The sequence below is a fragment of the Pectinophora gossypiella genome, chromosome 6, assembly GCF_024362695.1.
Source record: "Pectinophora gossypiella chromosome 6, ilPecGoss1.1, whole genome shotgun sequence".
Taxonomy (NCBI): Eukaryota; Metazoa; Arthropoda; class Insecta; order Lepidoptera; family Gelechiidae; genus Pectinophora; species Pectinophora gossypiella.
Window position 1 is genome coordinate 668,902 of NC_065409.1, and position 25,269 is coordinate 694,170.

A 25,269-nucleotide genomic window follows, 5' to 3' on the forward strand; every position below is an offset into this window, starting at 1 on the left:
CGCCGTGAAACTTTCATAATAATATAAGTAGGCAGACTTATGATACATAAGTACAAATCTACGTAAGTACCTATATACGAGTATGAGTACTCAAAGACTTTACGTTACCTGCTAATGAAATGCGGTTATAGTGAGTTTGTCACTTGCCTACCTGTAGAATAATCTAAGATATTAAACATGACAGCACGAATCTCTTGTCGACTTTTACGACACAATATAATTAGGTACTTATGCTTATTCTGTTTATTTCCCTACTGTTAGATAGAAAACAATCGTTCAACCTAATCTCGACTAATGAACACTATGCTAATGAACGTCACAACACTAACTTACGTTCTTTGACAGATCTAGCGAGGACAGCGATGCGTTTTTTATAAAGTCGGTTAGGTTAGGTTAGGTTAGTATTATCCTCCGCCCTGTAGTTCCGGGCGCAAGAATAGGGCTACGGTACCCCCTGCCTGTCGTAAAAGGCGACTGAAAGGGGACACTGGCGACCGTGAGTGGTAAGGGCGGGGGCCCGAGCCGCTCTTCATACGGTCTCCGGGAGGGACGGTAATGTGACATGGCCTCGCGTTGCCGTAAAACTGGGATGGCGTAGGGGTGGGGACCTACCCCGGGACGCGCTTTTTATAGCAGGCGCGAGGGAAGCACCGGTGCGTTCGTTAGAGATCCCGGAGCTTCCCGACATGCGCAGCAGAGGGCCATCGGAGGGGTTTTAGTCGGTAAGAGTCCGACATAACCTCGTCGCTCCCCCGGGTGGCGAGGTATCCATGTGGATTTCCCCTTCGTAACAAAAAATTAAAAGGTTAGTATTATCCTAGTTAGGACTTTACCAAAACGCATCGCTGTCTGCACGTCGGCGTTGCCTATAAATGATTGAATTCAAAGAAATCCCGTCATATACTAGGTCAGGTTAGACCTTAACTGCAACTTTACAAATAGGAAAGCAGTCTTAGCTAAGAAACAAACTTTAGGTATAGGTTACGTCTAGTTTAGCCCGTGTCTTATAAAAATACGCGATGTTGTAAATACGTGATAGATTGATTATTTTTTGAGATTATGTTAATTAATTCTATCTTTAGACGAATTTGGGAAAGAAATAGCTATCAATAAATCCAAGGGCAGTTGTTGGAAATCGAAACGTCTCTCACATTTGGTCACGGCACGGGTGTGTATTGGAAGATAGGAACGTTGCTATAGTAACATAATATTATACATCAATGATCTAGAATAACTAACTTAATCATTATATATATATATATATATATATTTATTTCTGTATTTGTTTGAATTATTATTATTAATTTATTTATTTATAACAATATACATTGTATTTATTAGACAGTGTTTAAACTTTATTCCTAAACGGTGAAAGGAAGGATAAGGATAGTCACGTAGGTCAGCTGGAAGAAATCTCTTTGTTTAGAGATAAGCTTACCTGTACTATCTGTTTTCTTTGTATGTTCCTTGTGTCTGTGCAAGCAAGAGCCCAGGCTAACACTAGCTAAGGGTGTCGCCGTCGACGGATACGTCTAGGAGGACATCATCATTTATTGTGTACAAATAAATAAATAATAGCCTTGGACTTTTACCAAACGTGAATAGAAATGAGTAAAATGGTACAGCTTGCAATACATGTCCTAATTTACCTTGAAAACTACATACATGGGTACACAACGTATCATTTCGCATATTTTATTTGAAATTTCAAACCTACAGTGGTATAAATCAAGTTTTATAATGTCATTTTATGCGTAACTTTTATACAAAATCCCCAATACTTAATGTTTATTTACTAAAAAACATGTAATTACGAGTAGGTACCCTAAACGTATCTTATCCCCCCCTTATCTCCTATGGATACCTATAGGGTAAGTACATAATTAGATACGTTTAGGGTACCTAATTATACCTAACCTAACCTAACCTAATTGTATGTTTTTTTTAGTAAAAAAACATTACGTATTGGGGGTTTTCCATAAAAAAGCGAATAAATGATTTCTGATTTCAGTTGGGGTACCGCGGAGCGGTTTCTAATAACCTCCCGCGTCCAGGTTGGAACGATCGCAGTGTCGCCTATGTTTACTTATATCTATAACACGAAACTTGCTAAGTTTTCTTTCCACTCCAAACCAAGCAGAAAAAATACTACTAAGTATCTGGAATAAAATATTCATAATTAATTACTTACATAAAAAAACGCTTCCTCAAAAAACAATGACAGGGAATACCTAACGCTGTACTTTAGAACGTCGTAATCTTCTTTTTAGTTTTAGTTTTAATAAATGCAAATACATATAAACATCATACGACCTCCCTTGAGTATTTAGAAAGGAACGGTAAGTTACAATGTTGCATTTATTAATAATAAATCTAATTTTATCCATTCTGTATAAATTAAATATAATTAATATATCTAAGTAGTTGGTAAAAGGTTGGTAATTAAAGAATTTCGTTAGTACTATGTAGGTATTTTAATAGAATAATATAGAATATGTTTATTGATCAAAAAACTTAAACATGTATACATTACTGGCGGAAACCCTGTATCACGGAGTGATATCATAGCGAATACTCAGGGGGATGATTCAGACCATGAGTCTGAGTTGATATCAAGTGGAATTTCCTGTCGGAAAATCCATGAATTTTTTTGTGTTTTTTTTTATTATTTTCATACTTTAGTGACGGAAAATTCTACGTGATATCAACTCAGAATCATGGTTTTACTCATCCCTCGCAGTTTTCGTTACGAAGTCACAGTACCCTGTAAATTATGTACTGAAATATGATATCAACTCAGAATCGTGGTTTTAATCGTCCTTCAAAGATTTCGTTACGATGTCACTAGTGCCCTGTATACATATTGTGTACTTAGTTAAATAGCTCCCCAAAAAAAAATAAAAAAAATAGAGTGTTACAGATAACATCATGTGGAACACCAAGTGACGTAATAATATGAATATAAACTATACTAACCCGTAATAGAGCAGCATTTTCGAGGTTGCTCTCAGCTACTTCAGGTTCTCGAGGTAATGCCTGCAACCAGGGAATGGCTGTCACCTACATTTGCGATTACATTCGTCTTTGATAAGTATTGGTGACTTCACAGGGCCATGTCTTGTGTTAGTGCAGTGACGTGACAGTGCACGATCTGATGTTAAAGCTGGTTGACAGTGGAAGGTGCAATTACAGATAGTGTATGATATGAACTAACGGCCTCCGTGGTCCAGTGGTTTGGGCGTTGGACTCACGATCCGGAGGACCCGGGTTCAAATCCCGGTGGGGACACATCACGAAAATCACTTTGTGATCCTTAGTTTGGTTATAGGAGATTACAGGCTGATCACCTGATTGTCCGAAAGAAAGATGATCCGTGCTTCGGAAGGCACGTTAAGCCGTTGGTCCCGGTTACTACTTACTGATGTAAGTTAATAGTCGTTACATGATCCATGTCAGGGGCCTTTGTTGGCTATTGAGCCAAGGTTACTATTGAGTAACCTTGACACCAGGGTTGATGAGGCTGGTATACCATCTCACAACCCACACGATAAGAAGAGGAAGAGTGCAAGAAGATATGAAAAAGCTTTATTTTTAATTCTCTACAGCCAGCAAAGAAAGTATGTGATCACTATGCAAGAAAGTTCAAAATAATTTGTCTTTAATAACATCACAATTCTGCAGTAAGTAGTTCTTTAACTACAATTCTTTGGAACAACGTGTTAAAGCTGAAGACAATTAGCAGCACTAAAACATCCTCAACAACAGGGATTAAAAAAACGAATTTATAAAAAAAACTATTATCAGTTATTGAGACTGTCCTTTGTTTGGTAAGGACTTTTCAGGCTTGAATCACGTGATTGTCTGAAAAAGTGAGATGATTCTGTGCTTCGGAGTGCACATTAAGCCGTTGGTCCCGGCTATTAGCCGTAAAAACACCTCCAACAACCCGCAATGGAGCAGCGTGGTGGAGTATGCTCCATACCCCCTCCGGTTGATTGAGGGGAGGCCTGTGCCCAGCAGAGGGACGTATGTAGGCTGTTTATGTTATGTTATGACTTATTATTACACCTTATATCAGGTCATTTCCTATGCTTCATTGCTAACATATTCCAACTGCGCTAACGTTGGTCTATTCAAGCAGATTGCTTCATGAAACATATTCATATTCATTCAAGTACCCACTCGACACAAATTACCAGGAACTTAGCCACTGGCGTTATGAAATTGACCTTAACAATCTGAATAATCTGATACAGTTTCCGTGTAAATAAACTCACGAATAAGCTAACACCCTTATTTTAAGATGGTAACTCAGACATTCCTCGACTCCACCCTAAGTCCTGGCGACTAATATATCACCCTAGCGTTATCCCATTTATCACAGGGTTTGACAAAAGATTTGACAGGTCCGGTTTATTACAGAACCGACTGTCTGTCTGGCCTTCCAATCCGCGAAGGAAAAACTAGCCCAATACAGGTTAGGTCGCATACCTCCAAAACCCATTTGGGAATGTGGGTTTCTATACGATTTTTTCCTTCACCGTTGAGCACGTGATAAACAACTTGAATTCGAAAACAAATTCGATAATCATTGGTTTAGGCCCGTGTTGGGATTCGAACCGTGTTGGGTTGCGACCTCACAATGAAATTCAAGCGTTCTTCCAACTGGGCTGCCACAGCAGTTGAGGCGACTAACTCAGCTCGAAATCGGTATTCTTAGGTGTCGCTTAGACGCAGCATGACGTTATTAGTTTCGTATTGTTTTGTGGGCAGTGCTGTATGCTTGACTCCAGTAAGTAAAGCACGGAATAGAAGAAATTTCTTCTTTTTTCCCTTTTTTTTTGTAGTTTACTCACGTCGAGGCCGAGTCGAGTAGAGGAAGTTTCGAGTTTACATCTTAGAATATGGGTCTAAGGCAAACAGTTTTTGCTCCACCAAGATTGCAGACATTGATTTTATATCTAGTCTACTTACCTTTTAGCCTCTTGTCTAATATAAAATTACCTACAAGAACATTGAAATTATATTTTGAAATATCCGCTAATTATTATACTTTCGTTGGAAGGTATGTTTCGTATGCTAAACTACTAAGGTCATGATGAGTGCCTAGTATTAAGTATTTTGCAATGTGCAAGTTTATACATCGTGTGATGTGCATAAAAGATAATAGAGTAAACCGGCTGTCATATGTTTACTAAGATTACCTACTCCAAAATTTGCATACACTTATCTATATTAAAGAAGTTAATAGACGCAGGTTTTACAAAACTTCTGATTCACCGTTGTAAGCCAAAAAAGAGTTTAAAACTCATTTTTATAATTACTTATATACATATTATGGAAAGTTACTATCAGTGCAAGTGCATCTTAATAAAAGAGAAGGCAGCATTATCAGACTCTAAACTGTTCAAAACGTTAAATTATACACTTGACGTACGACCTAAAGAATTAGGGTTGTCCAAAAGCAAGCGCCTCTTGCGAAATTAATCATTATCAGTAATGATACGGTATTTCTGCCAATTAGCATTCTCTATGGTAGAGCCATTATTTTTTATGGGAGCTAAAAGACGATTGTTCATAGTATTAACCGATTGCGAGAGACAATTGCGACGATGTGGAAGATCCCCATCGACCCAAAAAGTTCTGAATAACGGGGGTTATTCACGTAATCGTTACTTTATTGTGCGAATCGCGTTACGTAGGATGACACCATTTGAGATTTTATCTAAGCTCGCAACGTACTCGTATGTTATTTGAACTAAGACGTGATGGGATTATGTATGAAGTTGACATTTAAGTATACATACATACATGCAATGTAATAGAAAAAAATGGTACTTAAAAGAAATGTGCTGAAAATGATTTGTGAAAAGCCATGATTTAGTCATTTACAGACGTCATAATATATGTGAGCAATGGTAATGATTTGATAACTAACTAATCAGATATATTACAAATAATATTAGGTACATAAAATTCAACATCATCTCCTCCGGTTGATTGAGAGGACTCCCAACAGTGGGACATATCTCTTTATCTTCATAGATAGGCAGCCTATTAACACATAAAGTAAAATAATAATTAATGTAAAATATTTTAAATTAATATTTTCAACACATTTTCAATAACTTTAAGTTTAACTAAAAAGGTTTTAAGTACAAGTTGAGTTTACTCACCACATCGCTGAAAACTCCGAGAGTAAAGTTGAACGCGAGAGCTTCACTCAGCAGCAGCACCAGTCCCAGGGCCTGCCACATGCTGACCACATCCCGGAACACTCGCACTCACCACTTAGCAATATTCACACCATATCCCAAATCCTACTGCCAAAGTTCCATAAACTCTGACATAGGATTAAAAAACTACTGTTCCATTTTTTTTTATAAAAACCGTCCCCTTAAAAACCTTATTTTTACTTTTAATAAATAAATCCTGGCTTTATTGTCAGGATATTTTTATTTTTCTAATTTGATTATAGGAGCGCGCCCGTTCGCGATCGGCGTTTGGCGGGAAAATGTTGGCGCACGCGCGCCTTTGCGCTGCGCGTGTCATATTGCACAATAGAATCAAACGTGCTTCCCGACCTTAGACACTACTCTAGCGGAGCTGCCCCCGCGCAAACCGGTGCATAGCATATCCAACTATCTGTGCGTGAGCATACTGGATATAGGCACCTACATGTGAAGAAGTAGGTAAAGCACTTTTGTAAAATATTGCCATACTTAATGAAGTTGTAAGTTAACTTCAGCCTGGCACGAACTACTAAGTACCTATCAACATTATCGATTCTACATTTTTTTCGAAATGCTAATTGTATAATGTTTTAGGCATACCTACTTACTGAGGTACTCCTCTACTTCCACATTTCTCTATCTATTTAATCAGATATGTAGAATCTAGACTCTACCTGTCTAAGTAGTCTTCCTTGCAAAATATCTAAAATCTTTTCCTTTTCATATTCTATTACTTGTCAATATCGCATACTTATTCCTAGAAATATATTTTAAACCCAGGTCCAACTTTTTCAAATTATGCGGTGCTTCAACCGTGACCGTGATTACGCACGTAATTCATATAATTTTATGTGAGAAATGTTTTAATTTTAAGAGCAACGGTCAACGGCGACGAGCTGGCTGTACGGACGAAGGCCGGATGTGACGTAACAATTATTTTATTAATCTCAATTGACTTCACTGCGCGGATGTATATTATAATTATATTATAATCTGATATGTGTTTATATTTTAATCGTTTACATACACATAAAGCATAGAATAAATAATAGTACTACGTACCTACAGCCAGATGAAAGTTGAGGTACTTAGTCATTTCTAGTGTAGTTTTCAAAAGTTACATATTAGTAGTTAGTATCATCATCGTCGAGCATGGGTCAATAAGTTACTTGTTTGATACGTAAAAATGAGGACAAAGTTGATCACGATTCACGAGAAATGGAACGGATATTAAAAACATTCTTAAAATGATCACATATACTCTGACTGACTGGTCCGGTCCGGCAGGTCTATAAGATTTTTAATAGGTAAGTACTTCATGTACAACTTATCTACGTCTTATAATTTCGATAATTTATAAATAAGTATACTAATATACTATATACTAGTATACTAATCGCTAAAATACAGTCACGTAGATTATTTATGTAATCTTCATCACGTGTTTTTATTTTGGTCGTATACAATTACAATACAACATAAACAGTCATACAGACACTCGTTATAACTTGTAAGTAATGAAAGTTATGAGCTTTGTCTACAAAGTAATCAAAGGATGAATCCGCTAAAAAGCATACAAAATATTTTCTCTTGACCTTAGGCTGTGTCCCCAGTAAGCAAACTGTCAGCGGCCGACTGAGTGAGCCGCAAATTTGCAGCGAACTGAAATTTGAGTTAGCTGCAGACTCAAATCAATTTTCGTGCGTCGCAAGCAAACTGTTAAGAGTTAGCCGCTTATTTAGCCTTATTTAGCGTATCAAAGGACATCTTGGATTTTCAGTGATGTGTGTGTGCGTTGAGATTAGTTAGGTGCGATGCAAAAAAACACGTCCTAACACGATGATAGCTTTTTTCTAACTATCCGAATAATCATTTTGTGGCAAACGTGAGTCACTACGCCCGACGAACAACCAATCGCCGACTGGAACCGGTTTTGGTGGGAGTTGGCCGCTCACTAAAGTAGTCGGCGCGCGTAACGCTGCAACTGCGTACAGTGAGCGCAAAACTAGCAAACTGTGATCACTCCATTTGAAATATATGGAAGGGCGTACTAAACCGATACGCCGCTAACTCAGTCGGCGGCTCACAGTTTGCCTACTGGGGACGCAGCCTTATTTGCGTGTTTCTGGCAATTCGGATGAACATACGCATATTATAGGTACCTACTGTTACATAAACAAACGTTTGGCGGAAAATGTCAATTAACCCTGTGACCCTCGGGTATCGTCGCTGTCGCAGACAATCATTCCATCACTTCGTCTTGAGGTGTAAGCCAGAGGTCACTTCCCTACTGACTGACACGCGACAGCACACGACGTATCGATATGCGGTACTTTATTCTCGACTTCACGTCTCTCATACTCAATAACTTTATTGCCATTCTACAATGTGATACAAGTAACATTATAAAATAAGAATCATCTTGGACTCTTCTTCTTCTTATCGTGTGGATTGTGAGGTGGAATACCAACCTCATCAACCCTGGTGTCAGGGTTATTATTGAGCCGCCAAAGGCCCCTGACATGGCTCATGTAACAATTACTCACTCATGAACATCATGGACTTTGCGAACCCTTTATACGTTCATATCTCACTAAAAGTATAATTGACAAGGAAAAAATACGTACCTTAGTTACACAGATAAATTTACATCCGTAATCACATGAACTAAAGAGAGGCTTCAGGAAATATTTCAATAGGTACTTACCCACATTTTTTGGTCATTCATATTTTACGAAGTACTTTGAGGTGGTAATGAACAATTTGTGCAAGACCCACAGCAGCGTTTAGTAATGATGGAGCCATGGATCTAGTTACACTGGCAATGCATCCATAACTTCATTTATCTGGCGAGTAAAGTGTGTTGCTCATCCGGGCTAGTGGACAAATCAATCATCGCATTTTAATTGAAACAAAAGAAGTTCTCTCCACAACTCTCAATGTTTCCATCACGTTCGTTCGTATTTGCCAAGCTTTTAATTATGAGATTAAACGAACTTACCTGTAAGTGAAGTTCTATCTCAATTATACGAAAGTGACGATGCTGGAGCATAAGACGTAGACTACACTGTTAAATACCTCTCGAACAAGGAGCGAGTATAATAGCAATAAGAGAAATGTAAGTACTTACTTATTTACGATATACCTACGATGAGCTCAGATTCAGACGTGATTTACAGATATCGGCGTAACCATAGCGGCGTAAGTAGTCAAAACCTAGCATTTCCTTAGTTAATTATCCGAGCCTACAATTTAACGCATAATTCCAAATTCCTATCAACTTTCGCTACAAATATTCAATGCGCAGACTCTATGCGCGTAACCTGTTTGCGGTGCGCCCTACATTCCCAGGCGTGATTCTTACCTATATCTCACTCATACGAAAATAACTTAAATCAACACTGAGGCGGGCAATTAATGCGAATGACATAAGTGGATCCCTTTCGCAATGTATTACGGCATTAGAAAGCAATAAAGAGAGCCTGCTCACGTAGGTTCCTGTTGGCATGCCTTAAAAGACCTAATGGTTGATATTCCTGCTGCGCGCGCGCATGCGACGAATCCAAACATTAATTTTGCAGTTTATGGACAGATGTAGGTTGCTCATGTGAGTGGAATTCCTATAATTTCGGTACTTAATTAGCCAGAAATTCTGAATAGCAGTTAGCGAGGGCTTGTTGATTCATATACCACGCAGGCTACCTACTTTCACCGATATGGGGCACTGTTTTGTAACTTTATCGATGAAGTAATAACATGACTAAGTACATGAGAATAGATCCGTGATAGCCCTGTTTGAAGAAAGTGTGATTTACGTCGAAGTGTCTCGGGTTCGAATCCCGGGTCGGGTTCTAAATCACGGAATTCGATTTATGAACTTAAATTCATGCCTGGACCATAGATAATTGATATCACGTGGTTTCTATGATTTGGACCTGATAAAAGACCCGTTTGGACCCGCGGGAATAGGCTCGCCCGCTATGACATAGGACGGCCATAAGTGGGTGTACCTATATTATACACCTCTGCCTACCCCGGGTATACAGGTGTTATGCTATGTTATGTTATGAGAACAGAATAGATATAAATAACATGCATATTCCCTACCAGGGTAGTTAGAGCACACAAGCCTGAGTGTATTTGAAACGTATCAGCGCAATAAAGTAGCTTTATTGTACACGTTCGTTACCCGTCCATCCCCTATGTATTTATCCTTCCACGAGCCTATGTTACCTACACGGATTAAATAAAGGTTTAGCGACTTTGTATCCTGTCATCGATCATCATCTATTCTTAAGAGGAGTAAAACTTTAAAAAAAAGTAAAACTTAAGTATATGAATTACATCGGTAAATTTTATAAATTTTCAGAAATACGTAAGTATAAGTTATAAAACTAAAACCCGAATACGGAAAAATCACGCACTTAAAAGTCTGAAACTATTCGAGTGAATTGCAATGCTTACACTTTAAATGCCTAGTATCTTATAATTACGCTTTAGTAGGTACCTAGGTTCTTGGTCAACGTGAGTGAATACTTCAACTATAAACAACAATGTAGCTAGGTATTACAAATATCCTGTAACTCGCAGTGGTTAAGTACTATGTGGTGACTTCGCGCATTTAGCCACTCTTTTGCACTTCCGTTTTATGGTGCATCTGTTTAGTTGAGAGACATTACGATAATATTATTCATTCATACGTTATCTCACAATAGCGGTCATAAGATGTAAAATACGTAATAGGTCTGCATTTGTTAGTTTTAGAAAATAGTTAGTGCCCTCGTAACGAAAATGGAATAAAACTACTAAATAGTATATAATTTTATAGCATAGTAACACCATAAAGAAACATTCGAAAACCATGACAATTACCTATTTTATTTTTATTACCTATTATATTAACGTGATAATTACCTATTTTCTCATTGCTTGGGTAAATAATTATTTAAAATATAATGTAATGGCAGAGGAAAAGAGTTAAAAATAATTATGAATTTATTAACAGTTCACATAGTAAGTAAATTGTATATTCCGAACGTTTGTCGATGACGTCATTTTTATGTCAATTTTGACATTGACAGATTGTTTGCATCTATGGTGGAGGTTTAGTTTTTCAGTTTTTGAATAAAAATATTTTAAAAACTATGGCGTACTTAACCCAGCCTGACTACGTAAAATATGTGTGTTCTTGTGGACAGCTTAAACCTATTACCAGCCTCTATTTCTGTAGGCATTGTCTCAAAATACGATGTGGATTCTGCATTTGTCATGAGGTAACCCATATTTTGCATTTTACATTATAATTCTTTATGTTGTGCTGAAAATACAATAAAGAAATATATAATTATGTGTACTAGCAGTATTCGATTGTGGGGTTTATGAAATAAACGTTAATATATTAAAATTATTGATTATTTTCCAATGAACCCACTTCTAACAAAATAACAACTCAATAGCCACTCCTAGGCACACCTGTCTATTTATTGTTGTACTGTGTCTATTTTGTTTTTGTATCGGAACTATGTCAACCACAGTAGTTAAACACAAAACAGATGTGGGACATATTATGACAATGCATCTGTGCATTTAGTAAAGCTACTTATAAGTTGCTGTATATCCCTTCATTCAAACTTTAAAGTACAGTTTCAAAACCCAGCATTATTCGATTTTTTGCCCGAAATGCTTTCAGACGACAAGATAAGTATACAAAATGAATATCTATTTGATTCTAAAATATATTGTAACTCAAAAATACAATAAAATACCCTGTTTTATTGTTCAATGATACTCTGATCATGACAAAGTATAAAAGAAACAACACTCTTATTTAAGTCCATCTACTTAATTTATATTATTCTTTTGTATAAAAAAAAGGAATAGTTAATTTTATAATAATAATTCTTTATTAAAGGCAAAACAAAACCCATTACAATATAAAATCCAAAACAAAATACAAAACAAAATAAAATTTAATTTTATAAGTCTAATTTTTTAGGCAATTGGAAAAAGAGAAGGACTACCTATAATATTGTTGCTGTATCTCTCAGTCATATCCGGTTGTTAGAAGACAACTTGCAGCATAAATACTTATAGTAATGATAATAATATTTATAAGGTGGATTCCCATTACTGTGCCAACTGCCTGGAGAACATGCCATCTTCAGAGGCGCGGCTCAAGAAGAACCGGTGCAGCAGCTGCTTCGACTGCCCGAGCTGCTTTCACACGCTGTCCACTCGGGCCACCACTGCCCAACCTAGGCAGCCACCCCAGGATAATGCTGCAGGTAACTCAGTCTCCAGAGCATCTGCTCGAATAATAAATATTGGCATGGGAGAAAGGAGACTAAATAATTAAATGAGATATCCTTTATTGTACAAAATCAAAATACATACAAATGAACAAAATGAATATTGGGGAGCTTTGATGATGAAATACTTCTAATAAGATTCTTGCATATAATTGCGTTTGTTGTATGAATAAGTTAAATAAATGATTTGTATAAAATATTATCTTTTTTTGTTATTGAGTTAGACCACCATGAGCTACAAATTCTATCTATTTAGTATCTATTGTACTATAGTAGTACCAAAAGGAAAGTGAAGTGGAAATCCGTTGTTTTAGCCCTAAATCCCAGCAGGGGTTAACAGGATTAAAAGAAGAACAGACTTCGAAAAGGATACCTCCGAAAGTGTCCAAGTGGCCAGCTGTATAAAAAGTATTTTATCTTCAGGTGGAGATGCAAAAGTGGAGAATAAACAACCGAAGAAGATGTACTACTTATCCTGCTTCAACTGCCGGTGGACCTCCAGAGACGTGGGCATACCTGACCAGCCAGTTGGTGAGTCATATCAAGAAGGAAAAAAGGAAAATTTTATTTACTACACACACAGCAGCATAGATGGCTTAGAGTGGGTGTATATAATATACACCTCTGCATACTCCTTCGAGGATACAGGCGAGATACTATATTCTGTTATGTTATTTACTATATCACATAATAAGTTGAAGTTGCTTCAATAGTTTCAATAGTTTCAGGATCTTCTTCTTATTGTGTCGATGGCAAACTAAATAGTATCGGCCCAAAACTTGGCAACAAGTATGGCGCTATCTGCAGAGTTCATCAGATCCTCCTGCGTGCAGGTGTTCGGGCACGCAGGACACGATGTAAGATGTTCTATCGTTTGGGTTACTCAGGATTCTCCCCAGTGACATACCTTGTTGCACTTACGTGATATCTTCTACTTTTTGATAATCATAAATACTTGTATATTTTTCGTCGCAGTCGCAGTTTCGAGAACAGCTCAGGCCTAAACCAATGATTGTCGAATTCTTTTTCAAATTCATGTTTGGATCATAAATTATTATCACGTGCTCTGCCGTGAAGGAAAACATCGTGAGGAAACCCACATTCCCGAGAAATGCATTTTCGGAGGTATGTGACCTAACCTGTGTTGGGCTGGTTTTCCCTTCGCGGATTGGACGGTCAGATAGGCAGTCGTTTCTGTAAAAAACCGAACTTGTAAAATCTTCAGGTTAGGTAAGTGGACCTTGTGAAAAACGGGATAATGCTAGGGAGATGATGACTTGTATATTTGTCGTATAGCATCAGGGGGGTGGCCGGAGAGGACGAACCCGTTCACGACGCGCGTCAACCAGCTGCTCGACTACTACAAGGCCATCGCACTGCAAGAGAAGCAGGAGAAGATAGAGAGAGAGAGGAAGAAGTTCTCCATCCGTGGGAAGTTCATCACTCTCACTGTGAGTATACTGGACGCAGTTTGGACGCGTTTTCATATGAATCCATCTTATGCGAAAATGCAGGAACAATACCTACCTTCCCACTCAATGTAGGCAAGCAACACATGCGTACAAAAATAAACGTCTGTACTGTACTCCTGTTGAGCCGGGCAGATCCACAAGACACTCCTGATATGATGAACCACATGGTGCTAAGCCATCACCCAAATATTTCATTGTTCAAAGAAAACAAGCAGGAGAAGTTAGGGGGATTTTAGAAATTCAAACTGTTAGGAAGACATTTTAGGCCACAGAGTTCTTATTACAGAGTGGAGGTTGGAGTTGGACCGGAATATGCACAAAACGATCATATTATATGAGGCATCAATCGTAATTTAACAGTTTCCACGTCATTTTTATTTGGTATCGCGCAACCACAACTATCGTTTGTTTTACTGGTTACCAGGCAATGAACAGCGGCTAAATCTATGTAGCGGTCCAGCCAGAAATGTCTTGGTTCGGCCGCTCACACGCCGACGTGAGTTAACAGGTGACATGCGAACTCGTGTAGTTTATTGCTCGGGTCATGTCTCTCTTGTTCCTATGACCTGTGTACTGCACAGCCAAACTCACGGGCACCGGCCCAGTTTCTCATACGTGTTGGTGACTCATTATTCTGAGTTAATATCAAGTGGTATTTTCCATCGCAAAAATATAGAATTCTTTTCTATCGTGTGGATTGTGAGGTGGATTACCAATCCCATCAACCTTGGTGTCTGGGTTATTACTGAGCCACCACAGGCCCCTGACATGAGTCATGATAACGACTACGTGCTTACATCAGTAAGTAATAACCGGAACCAACGGCTTAACATGCCTTCCGAAGCATGGATCATCATTTAGATCAATACTATATACGACAATACTATCTACAGGGTGTTAGTGACATCGTAACGAATACTGAGAGGGATTATTCAGCTCGTGATTCTGAGTTCCAAAATTCCACTTGATATTAATTCTTCATCTTATTTTTTGGACTATCAGGTGATCAGCCTGTAATGGTCTAACCAAACTAGGGATCAGAAAGTGATTTTTGTGTTTTGTCCCCACCGGGATTCGAACCCGGGACCTCCGGATCGTGAGCACAACGCTCAACCATTGGACCACGGGGGCCTTTAGTATAGAATTGAAAATAATTTAAATAAACTAAAAAAAACGTGAATATTGCGACGGAAAATTCCACTTGATATTAACGCAGAATCATGGCCTGAATCATCCCCCTTAGTATTCATTGCGATGTCACTAACACCCTGTATATGTTTCACCAATTCACAGGATAAGACGGGTCTCACAGGTGCGATGGCGCGGAACATAGCAGGACTCCCGTCCGCTGAAGGCGGCTCGTCTTCCGCCATCGCCAACTTCACGCCCAGCCAGGCGAGTGCCGACGTGGCTGAACTACCAGATGACATCTTCACCAAGGACGTCAATCTTAAACAGAGTGAGTTATGCTTACACCTTTAATTTGTATATATGTAGCATGATTAGAGTAACATATGATATAATGTTAACTGGTCGGGCTGGCGAATGGCTCGTACGACGGTCCCGATCTCCTATCTTCAATTTATTTGAGGACTAACATTCTAGGCTTAACGCAGCGTCCATTGCTTTACATACCGCGATCTAGAACTAACTATAGATCTAATGAGTTTCTCATACGTGCGAGCAACTCTTTTTAACGAATCATCTAACAGCATAGATTTATTCCACACTAGCATCTATTAAGCGAATTCTAACACAAGAATATTTTGAGACCCAATGTCAATGGTTAATTTAAATTGGATTAATACTTACTAACCCACCTAGATTCGAACTGACTTAGGGTTTTTGTTTTCTTTTTCCTTGTTAGCTATTATCTTTATGTACCGTTCTAGCTGCTTTTCTTATCTTATTTTATTTTTTCTCCTACCCTTTCATTTATTGGCGGGAACTTGTTATTAGCATTGTCTCATGCATATTTAGTTCATTTAATGTATAATTAGGATAATTAGTCTGTAAGTTCTCCAAATAATCTAAAATAAAATATCTCTTGTCTCTTTCGTACTAAGCTGTATACTAAGCCGTTACGCCGTTGGTCTCGGTTACTACTTAGTCGTTACATGAGCCATGTTAGGGGCCTTTGGTGGCTCAATAATAACCCTGATGGTTGGTAATTCACCTTACAACCCACACGATAGATGAAGCTGTATACTTTTAGGTGATGAACTGTATCTCTGTACTTCTTCTACTGTGTGGGTTGTGAGGCAGATTACTAACCAGCCTTGGTGTCACTACTACTGACATGGCTCATTTAACAAGTATTATACTTACATTAGTAAGTAGTATAACCGGGACCAACGGCTTAACGTTCCTTCCGAAGCATGGATCATCATTTAGATCAATACTATATACGACAATACTATCTACAGGGTGTTAGTGACATCGTAACGAATACTGAGAGGGATTATTCAGCTCGTGATTCTGAGTTCCAAAATTCCACTTGATATTAATTCTGAGTCATAATCTGAATCTTAGTCTAAATCTGAGTTTGTGTCGATAATCCTTGCAATAGTCAGAAACAATACTGTGTAACGATAGTATTCCTTTTTTAGACGATTGATAATGGCCTAAAGATAGGCAACACTAGTTAATACATTTGCTCTGCAGTAACGAGCATGTGCCAGCGGCTGGCGTCGCCGGAGTGGCAGCCGGCGTCGGTGTCGCGGCTGCATCCTCTCGCCAAGCTGCTCAGCGTCAAGAGGAGTCAGCGGTGCCGCGCCTGCGACCACAACCTCACCAAGCCGGAGTATAATCCTGGCTCCATCAAGTTCAAGATCGAGTTGCTGGCTTAGTAAGTGAAATGGAAAACAACAGTTTCATCACTAAATTAATACACACATAAGTTCACGCCCAGTTCCCGTTGGAGTAGGCAGAAACCACATAAATCCACCTTCCAAACCGAAGGGAAAGTCACCCCAGTACAGGTTAGGTCATATACCTCCTAAACGCATTTATCGGGTATGTTGATTTCCTCAAGATGATTTCCTTCATTGTGATGATCGTTTATGATCCAAACATACATTTGAAAATAATTTCGACATTAATTGGTTTACGTCCTGTTTTGGGCTGGTTTTCCCTTCGCGGGTTGGAGGGTTAGACAGGCAGTCGTTTCTGTAAAAAACCGTACCTGTGAAATCTTCAGGTTAGGTGAACGGACCCTGTGAAAACGGATAACGTTAGGGAGATGATTGGTGTACCTAAGTCCTAAGTCCGTGCTGGATTCGAACCAGTCCCCTCACAGTGGAAATCATGGACTACCACAGTTTAAAAAAATAGCAACAAAGTACTGTCAATTACTGATTACCGACTACTCACCCCACAGCTACCACGTACCAGAGATAAAGATAATGTCTTACGAAACAATCAAGCCGGGTCAGAAGTCAGCGCTGCTGATCAAGCTTACCAACCCGACGGGACACGAGATGCAGGTGCGTTTGCTGCAACCTGAAGACGTGCCGCCTGTTGAGGAGGACGAACAACCAAAGAGCATCGACAAGTCGCTGGAGAAGTCGCTCAATTTGGAGAAGGTTAGTTTTGATTACGCATATTTTTTATAAAGGAAGAGATTGGTACATGTGGACCTTTGTCGGCGAGTAGTGTGCGTTACATACATTTCCCGACGTTCCATTTGTTGCCGATAATCGAATTGGTTGGAACACACCTATTTTTTTCTGCCCTACTTTGCTACCTACTCACTCGCCTACGACGTGTGCGTAGCGCTGTTGCAATTAGTACTTTCTATTATTCTCCTGAGGAGCTCGGTGGCGCAGCGGTAAACGCGCTCGGTCTGCGATTGTTGAAGTTAAGCAACTTTCGCCAAGGCCGGTCATAGGATGGGTGACCACAAAAAAGTTTTCATCTCGAGCTCCTCCGTACTTCGGAAGGCACGTTAAGCCGTTGGTCCCGGCTGCATTAGCAGTCGTTAATAACCACCAATCCGCACTGGGCCCGCGTGGTGGTTTAAGGCCCGATCTCCCTATCCATCCATAGGGAAGGCCCGTGCCCCAGCAGTGGGGACGTTAATGGGCTGATGATGATGATTATTCTCCTACAAAAATCGGTTACCGATCGAGTACCATCGGACGTGGGCGGGCAGCCTAAGCCAGTGTTCCGTCCCGCAGGACGCGTCGCTGTACAAGGCCATGTCGCGCGCGCCCGTGCTGCCGCCGTCGTGCCGCGTCACGGCGCCGGCCGCCGCGCTCAGCGTGGCGCCGCGGGACGACGCCGCCGAGTACGACGACGACGCCACACACGACGACAACGAGTGAGACACCTTTTTTTTTCTTGACTTATTGTAGATTTGCCGCAGATGGCATTAACTACTTGGCCGGACAAATGGGGAGCGCTGAAGGCTCTCACCCGGTACAACGTTTAAGACAACAGGCCTGAGGGTGCCCAGTTGGGCGCGAACCTCGGCTCAGGGCGTCGTCTGAGAGGAAAAATATTTGAAAGAATTAATCGACCCTAGTGGGTCGATAGCGATAAGCGCTGAATGAGGGAACAGTGAGTCACCTCCACCACCGACACCTTATTACCAGCGGTCTATCAACTCTAAGAGCGATCATTTATTGATCCTATATTCACTTGTTTTATCCACACCATAACCGAGATGTTTTTAGAGTGAATGACTAATTCAAAGAGAATTAAAAACCGGACTAACTAATTGAAGTAATGAAGTCGCAATTGAAATTGTTGCACGTTAGATATACAAAAAAAATACAAAATACAAAATACAAAAATATTTATTTGTCTTCCAAAAACCTTTTTCACAAATTGTGGAGGCACACCATTTAAGCAATACATTGCTTGTGCTAGGTGGCCTCGCTCTTCCCAAATTATTATTTAACAATGGTTTATGTTTGTAGACAATTTTATAGTTTAGGTACCTATTATTATAAAAGTAATTGCATGCAAGCTGTTATTGTATAACATTTGTATTAGTAGGTAAACTTAACAGTGGGTGCAGCAAAGAATACAATAATGGATTACTTATATAACTATGGTTGCATATAAGGTTAAACTTAGTTAATGATATTGTTTTAGATTTATGTGTGTATTTATGATGGTGTGTAGTGTAGTGATGAGGGTGTATGTGCGTGCTGTGTGTGTGTGTGCGTTTACGGATAATCACCTAGCCCTACGATTTGAAAATCTTGGGATCGGATATTATAAGTCCACTAGGTGATTACGTATTGATGATTGCCCTTAGTATAACAAGGATTCAGTATCCAAATAATTTAAAGTCTTCAGCCATGTAGTCAGTGTACATTTAACCTCATGCAGGGACTTTGGGTAGACATTTAACTTTATGTTAATTGTGTTATATAATTTAGCCGAAAGATTGTAGTACTGATTACGTGCAAAATCAGTTTTGACTCGAAGAGTGTTAATAATGTTTTTTGGCCGTCTCCTTAGTTCTTGTTGAGGATGATAAGTGATAGATTTATGACGTCTAAGCACTGTCATTACAACAAATAACTGTCTGACCGTAAGGACATTCGCTGATGAATATAGATCAGAAGTAGGGAATCGACGCGGCTTAAAAAGCATTAGCTTCAGAAGACCTCTTTGAGCTCGCTCGAGCTGAATAAACCTCGATTTAGATGCCCCTCCCCATGCTGGGATGCAGTATAATAAAATGGATTGAGCAAGAGCTATGTATATTTTAATGAGTAATTCTTTTGAGCACACATGTCGTAGCTTTTTAAAAATCCACACCAACTTACGTAGTCTGCAAGCTGTTAGTTCAAGGTGGTCATGCCAATTAAGCCTTTGGTCAATGCTATATGGGTAAATACAAAGTATAAGTTGCTCTCGCTTACTTATATTACAAACGACAAACCCTTTGTCGGTTTTTACGACATGTCCAGTAGCGCTAACATACGCAACGTGGTAAAATTTTGTCACGGTCATTTTATCGCTTCTGACGATATAATGTCGTTTTGTCGATTGGTGCTAAAATGTGAACCCAAATAAGTCATGTCGTTCTGTCAAAATACGAACAAAATGACGTGGCACTCATGTTAGGGAATAAACAAACCTATCGATTTCGACTAAATTTATTGAATCAATCGACAAGCAGCTGAACTCAGTTTTGCTTTTTTGTTTACAAGTCTTCAGAAATCAGAATCATTTATTCAACGTAATTATTATGGTTAAACTTGTTGAAGGTCAATGTAACATTATTGAATTCATTTATTGATATATGCCTAGCCTTATTGCATATTATGCAATTAATTAAAAGGAATTCCTTACGTAACAAAATGCATCTTCATACTTGAACGTCTGTTATTAACCCGATAAATTCAGTGATAGTTGTTTGAATTGTTCGCAATGCAGTTATTTGAATACACTAATTAGCTCTAGCATTGGTTTAATAGACTTGACATGTTTCCATTCAGTACATAATACTTGTTTGCTACAATATAACTCATAATATAACTGAATAACTCGTCTTTCAAGTTCGCTTATCGCGATAATGCTAAAGCAATTATGACGACTATTGGTGCGTTTCGCAGCGATATAAAGTCGTATTCTTGTTTTAAATAGGTAAAACACGCGATATTGTTTCTTCAATTGCCAGTATTACAAATATTGCAATACATTTTACCGAGAATTTTTTTATTTATATTGAACACGCTAGCTTGGCAAATACATAAATATATCAGTAGCATCAGTTTTTCAACTTATATTTACTTAACTACTAATATACACACTACATATGTACAGGGTGTTAGTGACATAACGAAAACTTCTGAGTAGTTATCAAGCGGAATTGTCCGTCGCAAAAGTATGGAACTGAAAATAATAAAAAAACTCATTTTTTTATGAATTTACCTACAGGAAATTCTACTTGATAACAACTCAGAATCATACCCCTCAGTAATTGTTACGGTGTCACTAACATTCTGTATGTATATTCCCCAAATGAAAATTCGTAATTAGATACACTGATTCCCATAAAATAATTAAAAAGTTATCCAACCTTTGTAAAGAATGGTAATGGATATCGTACTATCACACAAATGATGTCAAATCATTTTCTAATCATTTCATTTTTTACTTAAGGCCCGAATTCCTTTAAAATTCAAACCCCATTATTTAACTATCGTATCTGGAAATCTGGGCCGCAGGAGGTTATTTTACTTTCTTCCGCATCTACTTCATGCAACAATGAACCTAATTTAACATATTTTTCCGCAGCATAATCCTGTGGCGCAAGTCAAACAAGCTGGCTTTGCGTCTAGAAGTAACAGCGGACGAGTCCGTGACGCCGGGCGCGCCTGCGCAGTCCGCGTTTGCGCTGGAGTACTCCTACCGCAACACCGTGCCACCTTCCGCCACCGCCTCGCAACACCGCGACCACACCCTATATACTACGCTCTTATTGGATCTGGGCACTATTGGCGAATAAATAGATTAATGGACATAACATAAAGCTCCCGACAATTGGAGTGGTCAGAGGTACATCCGTCGCAAAATGAACTAAGTACCCACCCACACCTCATCGAGCTTTCTGTTAGACCAACGTGATAGGTGGTGAGCCGTTTCGCCGTCTATAACGGTCGAGCCAGCTGTGTTATCGTATGTTCTGCGTTTGAACTGTCAAAACAGTTTCACAAAGAATATTTGTGTTATCGTCAATTTATTAAGGTCACTAAACTTTGTATCTGCCAGAATAGGCAAAGAACGTATCATGGTAGGAATGAGAAAAATGGTTGGTGGTAAAATGGTTTTGCTTGTTAACACTTCCGCCAGTGAATAGTTTCGAGTCGATTTCCCGGCTCGGTGTAAGTACACACAGATATTTGGTTCAGATTTGAACTGTAGTAACGCACGCTAGAGAGAGGCATATAGTTTTATTCAGTTTTGGCGTCATATCTGCACACTATAGTGTTATCACGCGCGTAAGCTGTCTCGCTCTAGCCAATGACGATTCTGAGTAACAAAAATTTATAGAAGCATAGGAAAATGCGATGAGATGGTGACAGATGTGGTTCAACCCTTAATCTGTTAATATCCAGGATCTTTGAAGTTAAAACCAGCTACAGAAAAAAATATCTTTCCTTTCTACCATGCAATTAATATTAATACGAAAATGCTTTAAAGTGTATTACAAAATGCATTTTGTAATATGTAACATATAGGTGAGACTTAAAATCCGTTTTCATTGTTAAGCTTTTCAGGGTTTGCAGCAATATCTACAAGTCTACATTTAGATCATCCAAAAAGTATATAATGAAGTAAAATATGAGATTATTGTGGTTAAATCTATAATACGCCATGACTTCAAATACATTCAGATTATTTATTAGGTAGATAATAATAAATATGAATTTACTGTCTTTAAACTTGCTTTGGCAATATTTTTTCACCCTTATATGTAGATAGAAAAAAAATTGTTTATGCAATATGTTCATAGATGCTTAAAAAACTAAATAAGTATGTAAAAACATAAATTATAGTTGTCTAACGAAACTGTGCCTAAGGTATGCTTTTTTAAATCCCACTTTTTTGTAAACTTAATTGTAAGTTATTTATTTTTATAGCTTTTAATATTTTAACTTTAGGGAGTAAATTATAAGAGAAAAACATCCACATTCTCATTTTTTTCTTTTTATAATAAAAAAATATATCAAATAAATCAGATAAATATTACTGGAGTGTTAATTTATTTTCCCACTTAAGAAATATGGCATCTGCATGCAAAATATAGAGCTTCTGTTAGTTGATGGAATAATGTCTATAATCACATCCAGGAAGTACATAAGTATAAGATTTTTAAATTTGTATGCTTATTTGATAACACTAACAGCTTGCAGTTAGGAAAACATTAATAAGTACCACAATATTAATGCAACATGCAAGGTTAATAATCCTTTACATTTCTACACCAAAAAAATTACATGATCAAGTGATTGAGTCCCAAGCCCCATTACCATACTAATATCCACAATATTGTTAACTGCTGTCCATTATCAAGGTTTATCCACAGTCATATTCAAATCCATATTCTTTTTAAAGTCTGGAAGGTCTTCTTCAACTTGAGTCTTAGCCGAATAAATAACATCATTTATACCAACACCATCATAGCTACAACCCACTAATGACATGGGCAAATTCTCATCTGTGATGTACTTTCGAATTTTTTCAACCCTCTCATAGTGACCAACAACATATTGAGGTATGCACTCTTCCAAAATATTCACATTGTATGAAGCTGGTTCATCTTTTATATGCAAGATTCTATCAATTTCCTGCAAAGCCACTTGCAGCAAGTTAGCTTCAGAAGGATCATCTCCAAATTTTTGTTGGAACCATCTTCCACCCATCATGACTGTGAGGACAGTTCCATTCTGATCTGGTAGACAACATGAATCAAACACAACTCCAAGAATTGGTGAGTTTTCAATTGGAGGAACAAGAAATCCAAATGCTGGAGCTAACAGAGATTTATCACCTCTGAAATATAAATTAACTATACCAACTGTCACAAATGGAATTTCACTCAAAAGTGTTGATAAGTATGGATGTTGTTTGTATACCAATCTTGCTAATGTATATGCCGGGACTCCAGCATACACATGATTTGCCTTAATCAATTGGCCAGTTTTAAGTTTTAGAAAAACTGCACCCGTGTCAATGAACTTGATCTCTTCCACCCTAGTGTCCATATTTATGCTCACATCATTCTCTTTGAGGTAACTGAACAAAGTGTTTGGGAAGGTTTCTAGACCACCTTTAATTGTGTATACATTCCAGTTTTCTTCTTGTGCCTTCTTTGCCAGATCACTCAAAGGCAACTGCAAGTTTTCTTTATTTTTGGATTTAAACATTGATCGCATGAGTCCTTTTAAGACTCCACCATGGTTTTGTTCCCACTCAAATAAAGTTTTCATGAGGAATTTCACAGATATTTCTTTGGCATCTCCAGCGCATATACCACATATCATTGGTGAAATAGCATAATCAGCTATCTCTTTTCCAAATCTTCTTTCAACAAAGTTGTAAATAGAGTCATCTTTTAACTGTGCCTGAGGTTTTATAATGTCATTAAAAAGCGCAAAAATTAATGGCTTGGAAAAAGGTTCATTTTTCTTAAAAACACTTTTGAAACTGGATGGCAGTACATGAAGAGCGTCATTGACATATATCAATCTATTTTTCGCTGCAGGATGGTCGGGTCTTATAGGTGATATGTGTTGACTCAATCCTAAATCTTGAATCATATTTAGAGTGTTAAGTCCTGTAACACCTTTTGGTCGGATAGTCCTGGGCCCCTGTTCAAATGTATAGTCTTTGGTCTTTATAGTTTTGATCCATCCTCCACAAGAACTCGTAGCTTCAAATAGGTACAACTTTAAATTATTGTTATTCATAACATTGTTTTTTATCAGATAGTAACCTGTAGCAAGGCCGGAAAGCCCGCCACCCAGGATAGCAGCCATTGTGATTACTTTTTCGTTTTAGAATATAAGAATACTTTTTAGATTCTAAGTAGTAATACTACCAAAAATTAATTATACAAAACGGTGTTTTAGATCAACTTTTGTTTTGACATCGTTTTTGTGACTTGACAGTTGTTTTTGACAAATGACAAACAGCTGAGAAATGACAATTGATAGGAAGCGGAAATGCTGACCAACATATAACTTGCCATTACCAAATGATAGAAATTCTACTAAAATTAAATATTTTTTTTATCTTATCGTCGCCGCAGTGAAAATCAAACAAGCGCCTTTTAGGAAAATCACTACTGCGATAATGATGAAAATGAAGTTCAAACCAAAGAGGCCCTATGTTTCAGGTAGTGCTCTATGGTTCAAATTCAAACAGAACATTAAATCAGACCGATCAGACCTAAGCTACCTAATCCATACATTATTTTCCAATTTATCCACCCCGAAAGGACCTCGTTACTAGTCTATAAAACTGTCCACCGATGCGCGTGTAATGGGGACACAGTTGCGGTGTCGCGCGCTGATAATGAATTTCAATTTCATACCCATTGCACCCGCACTCGTATAACACATTTAGGGATTTGCCTAGTGCTGAAACTGAAGAACATAGAACCAAACTAGTAGTCTCATAAAATAACTATTTGGGGTAGTTATTCGAAGACCGGTGGTCTTATCGTATAGAATCTTTGGTCTTTTTGCAAATAGTCACGTAATGTGGATACTTATTCGAAGGTCTACA

At 38.3% G+C, this 25,269-nt stretch overlaps 3 protein-coding genes and 1 non-coding gene across 5 annotated transcripts in view; 2 read left to right on the forward strand and 2 right to left on the reverse strand.

Moving 5' to 3' along the window:
* Positions 1-25,269, reverse strand: part of LOC126367310 (elongator complex protein 2) — a 327,370-nt gene that overhangs the window by 136,543 nt on the left and 165,558 nt on the right. The gene's annotated exons all lie outside the window — the stretch shown is intronic.
* On the forward strand, positions 3,216-3,288 carry Trnav-cac (transfer RNA valine (anticodon CAC)). The gene has a single exon. It is a non-coding gene; the product is annotated as a tRNA-Val (tRNA).
* LOC126367335 (dynactin subunit 4-like) lies at positions 11,315-22,728 on the forward strand. Its single transcript, XM_050010822.1, has 9 exons — positions 11,315-11,506; positions 12,349-12,517; positions 12,965-13,072; positions 13,838-13,992; positions 15,307-15,472; positions 16,678-16,861; positions 17,393-17,597; positions 18,192-18,334; positions 21,274-22,728. The coding sequence occupies exons 1-9, from the start codon at positions 11,378-11,380 to the stop codon at positions 21,482-21,484; spliced, it is 1,470 nt and encodes a 489-aa protein (XP_049866779.1). The 5' UTR covers positions 11,315-11,377; the 3' UTR covers positions 21,485-22,728.
* LOC126367336 (protoporphyrinogen oxidase-like) lies at positions 22,733-24,659 on the reverse strand. Its single transcript, XM_050010823.1, has one exon. It carries the CDS (start codon positions 24,516-24,518, stop codon positions 23,049-23,051), a length of 1,470 nt encoding a protein of 489 aa, XP_049866780.1. The 5' UTR covers positions 24,519-24,659; the 3' UTR covers positions 22,733-23,048.

Bases quoted from the DNA above. Each gene is read 5' to 3' on its own strand.
- LOC126367335 (XM_050010822.1), top strand. From the start codon at position 11,378: ATGGCGTACTTAACCCAGCCTGACTACGTAAAATATGTGTGTTCTTGT. The intron at 13,073-13,837 runs GTGAGTCATATC...TTTGTCGTATAG, and splicing joins CATACCTGACCAGCCAGTTG to CATCAGGGGGGTGGCCGGAG. The intron at 15,473-16,677 runs GTGAGTTATGCT...TTTGCTCTGCAG, and splicing joins GGACGTCAATCTTAAACAGA to TAACGAGCATGTGCCAGCGG.
- LOC126367336 (XM_050010823.1), bottom strand. From the start codon at position 24,518: ATGGCTGCTATCCTGGGTGGCGGGCTTTCCGGCCTTGCTACAGGTTAC.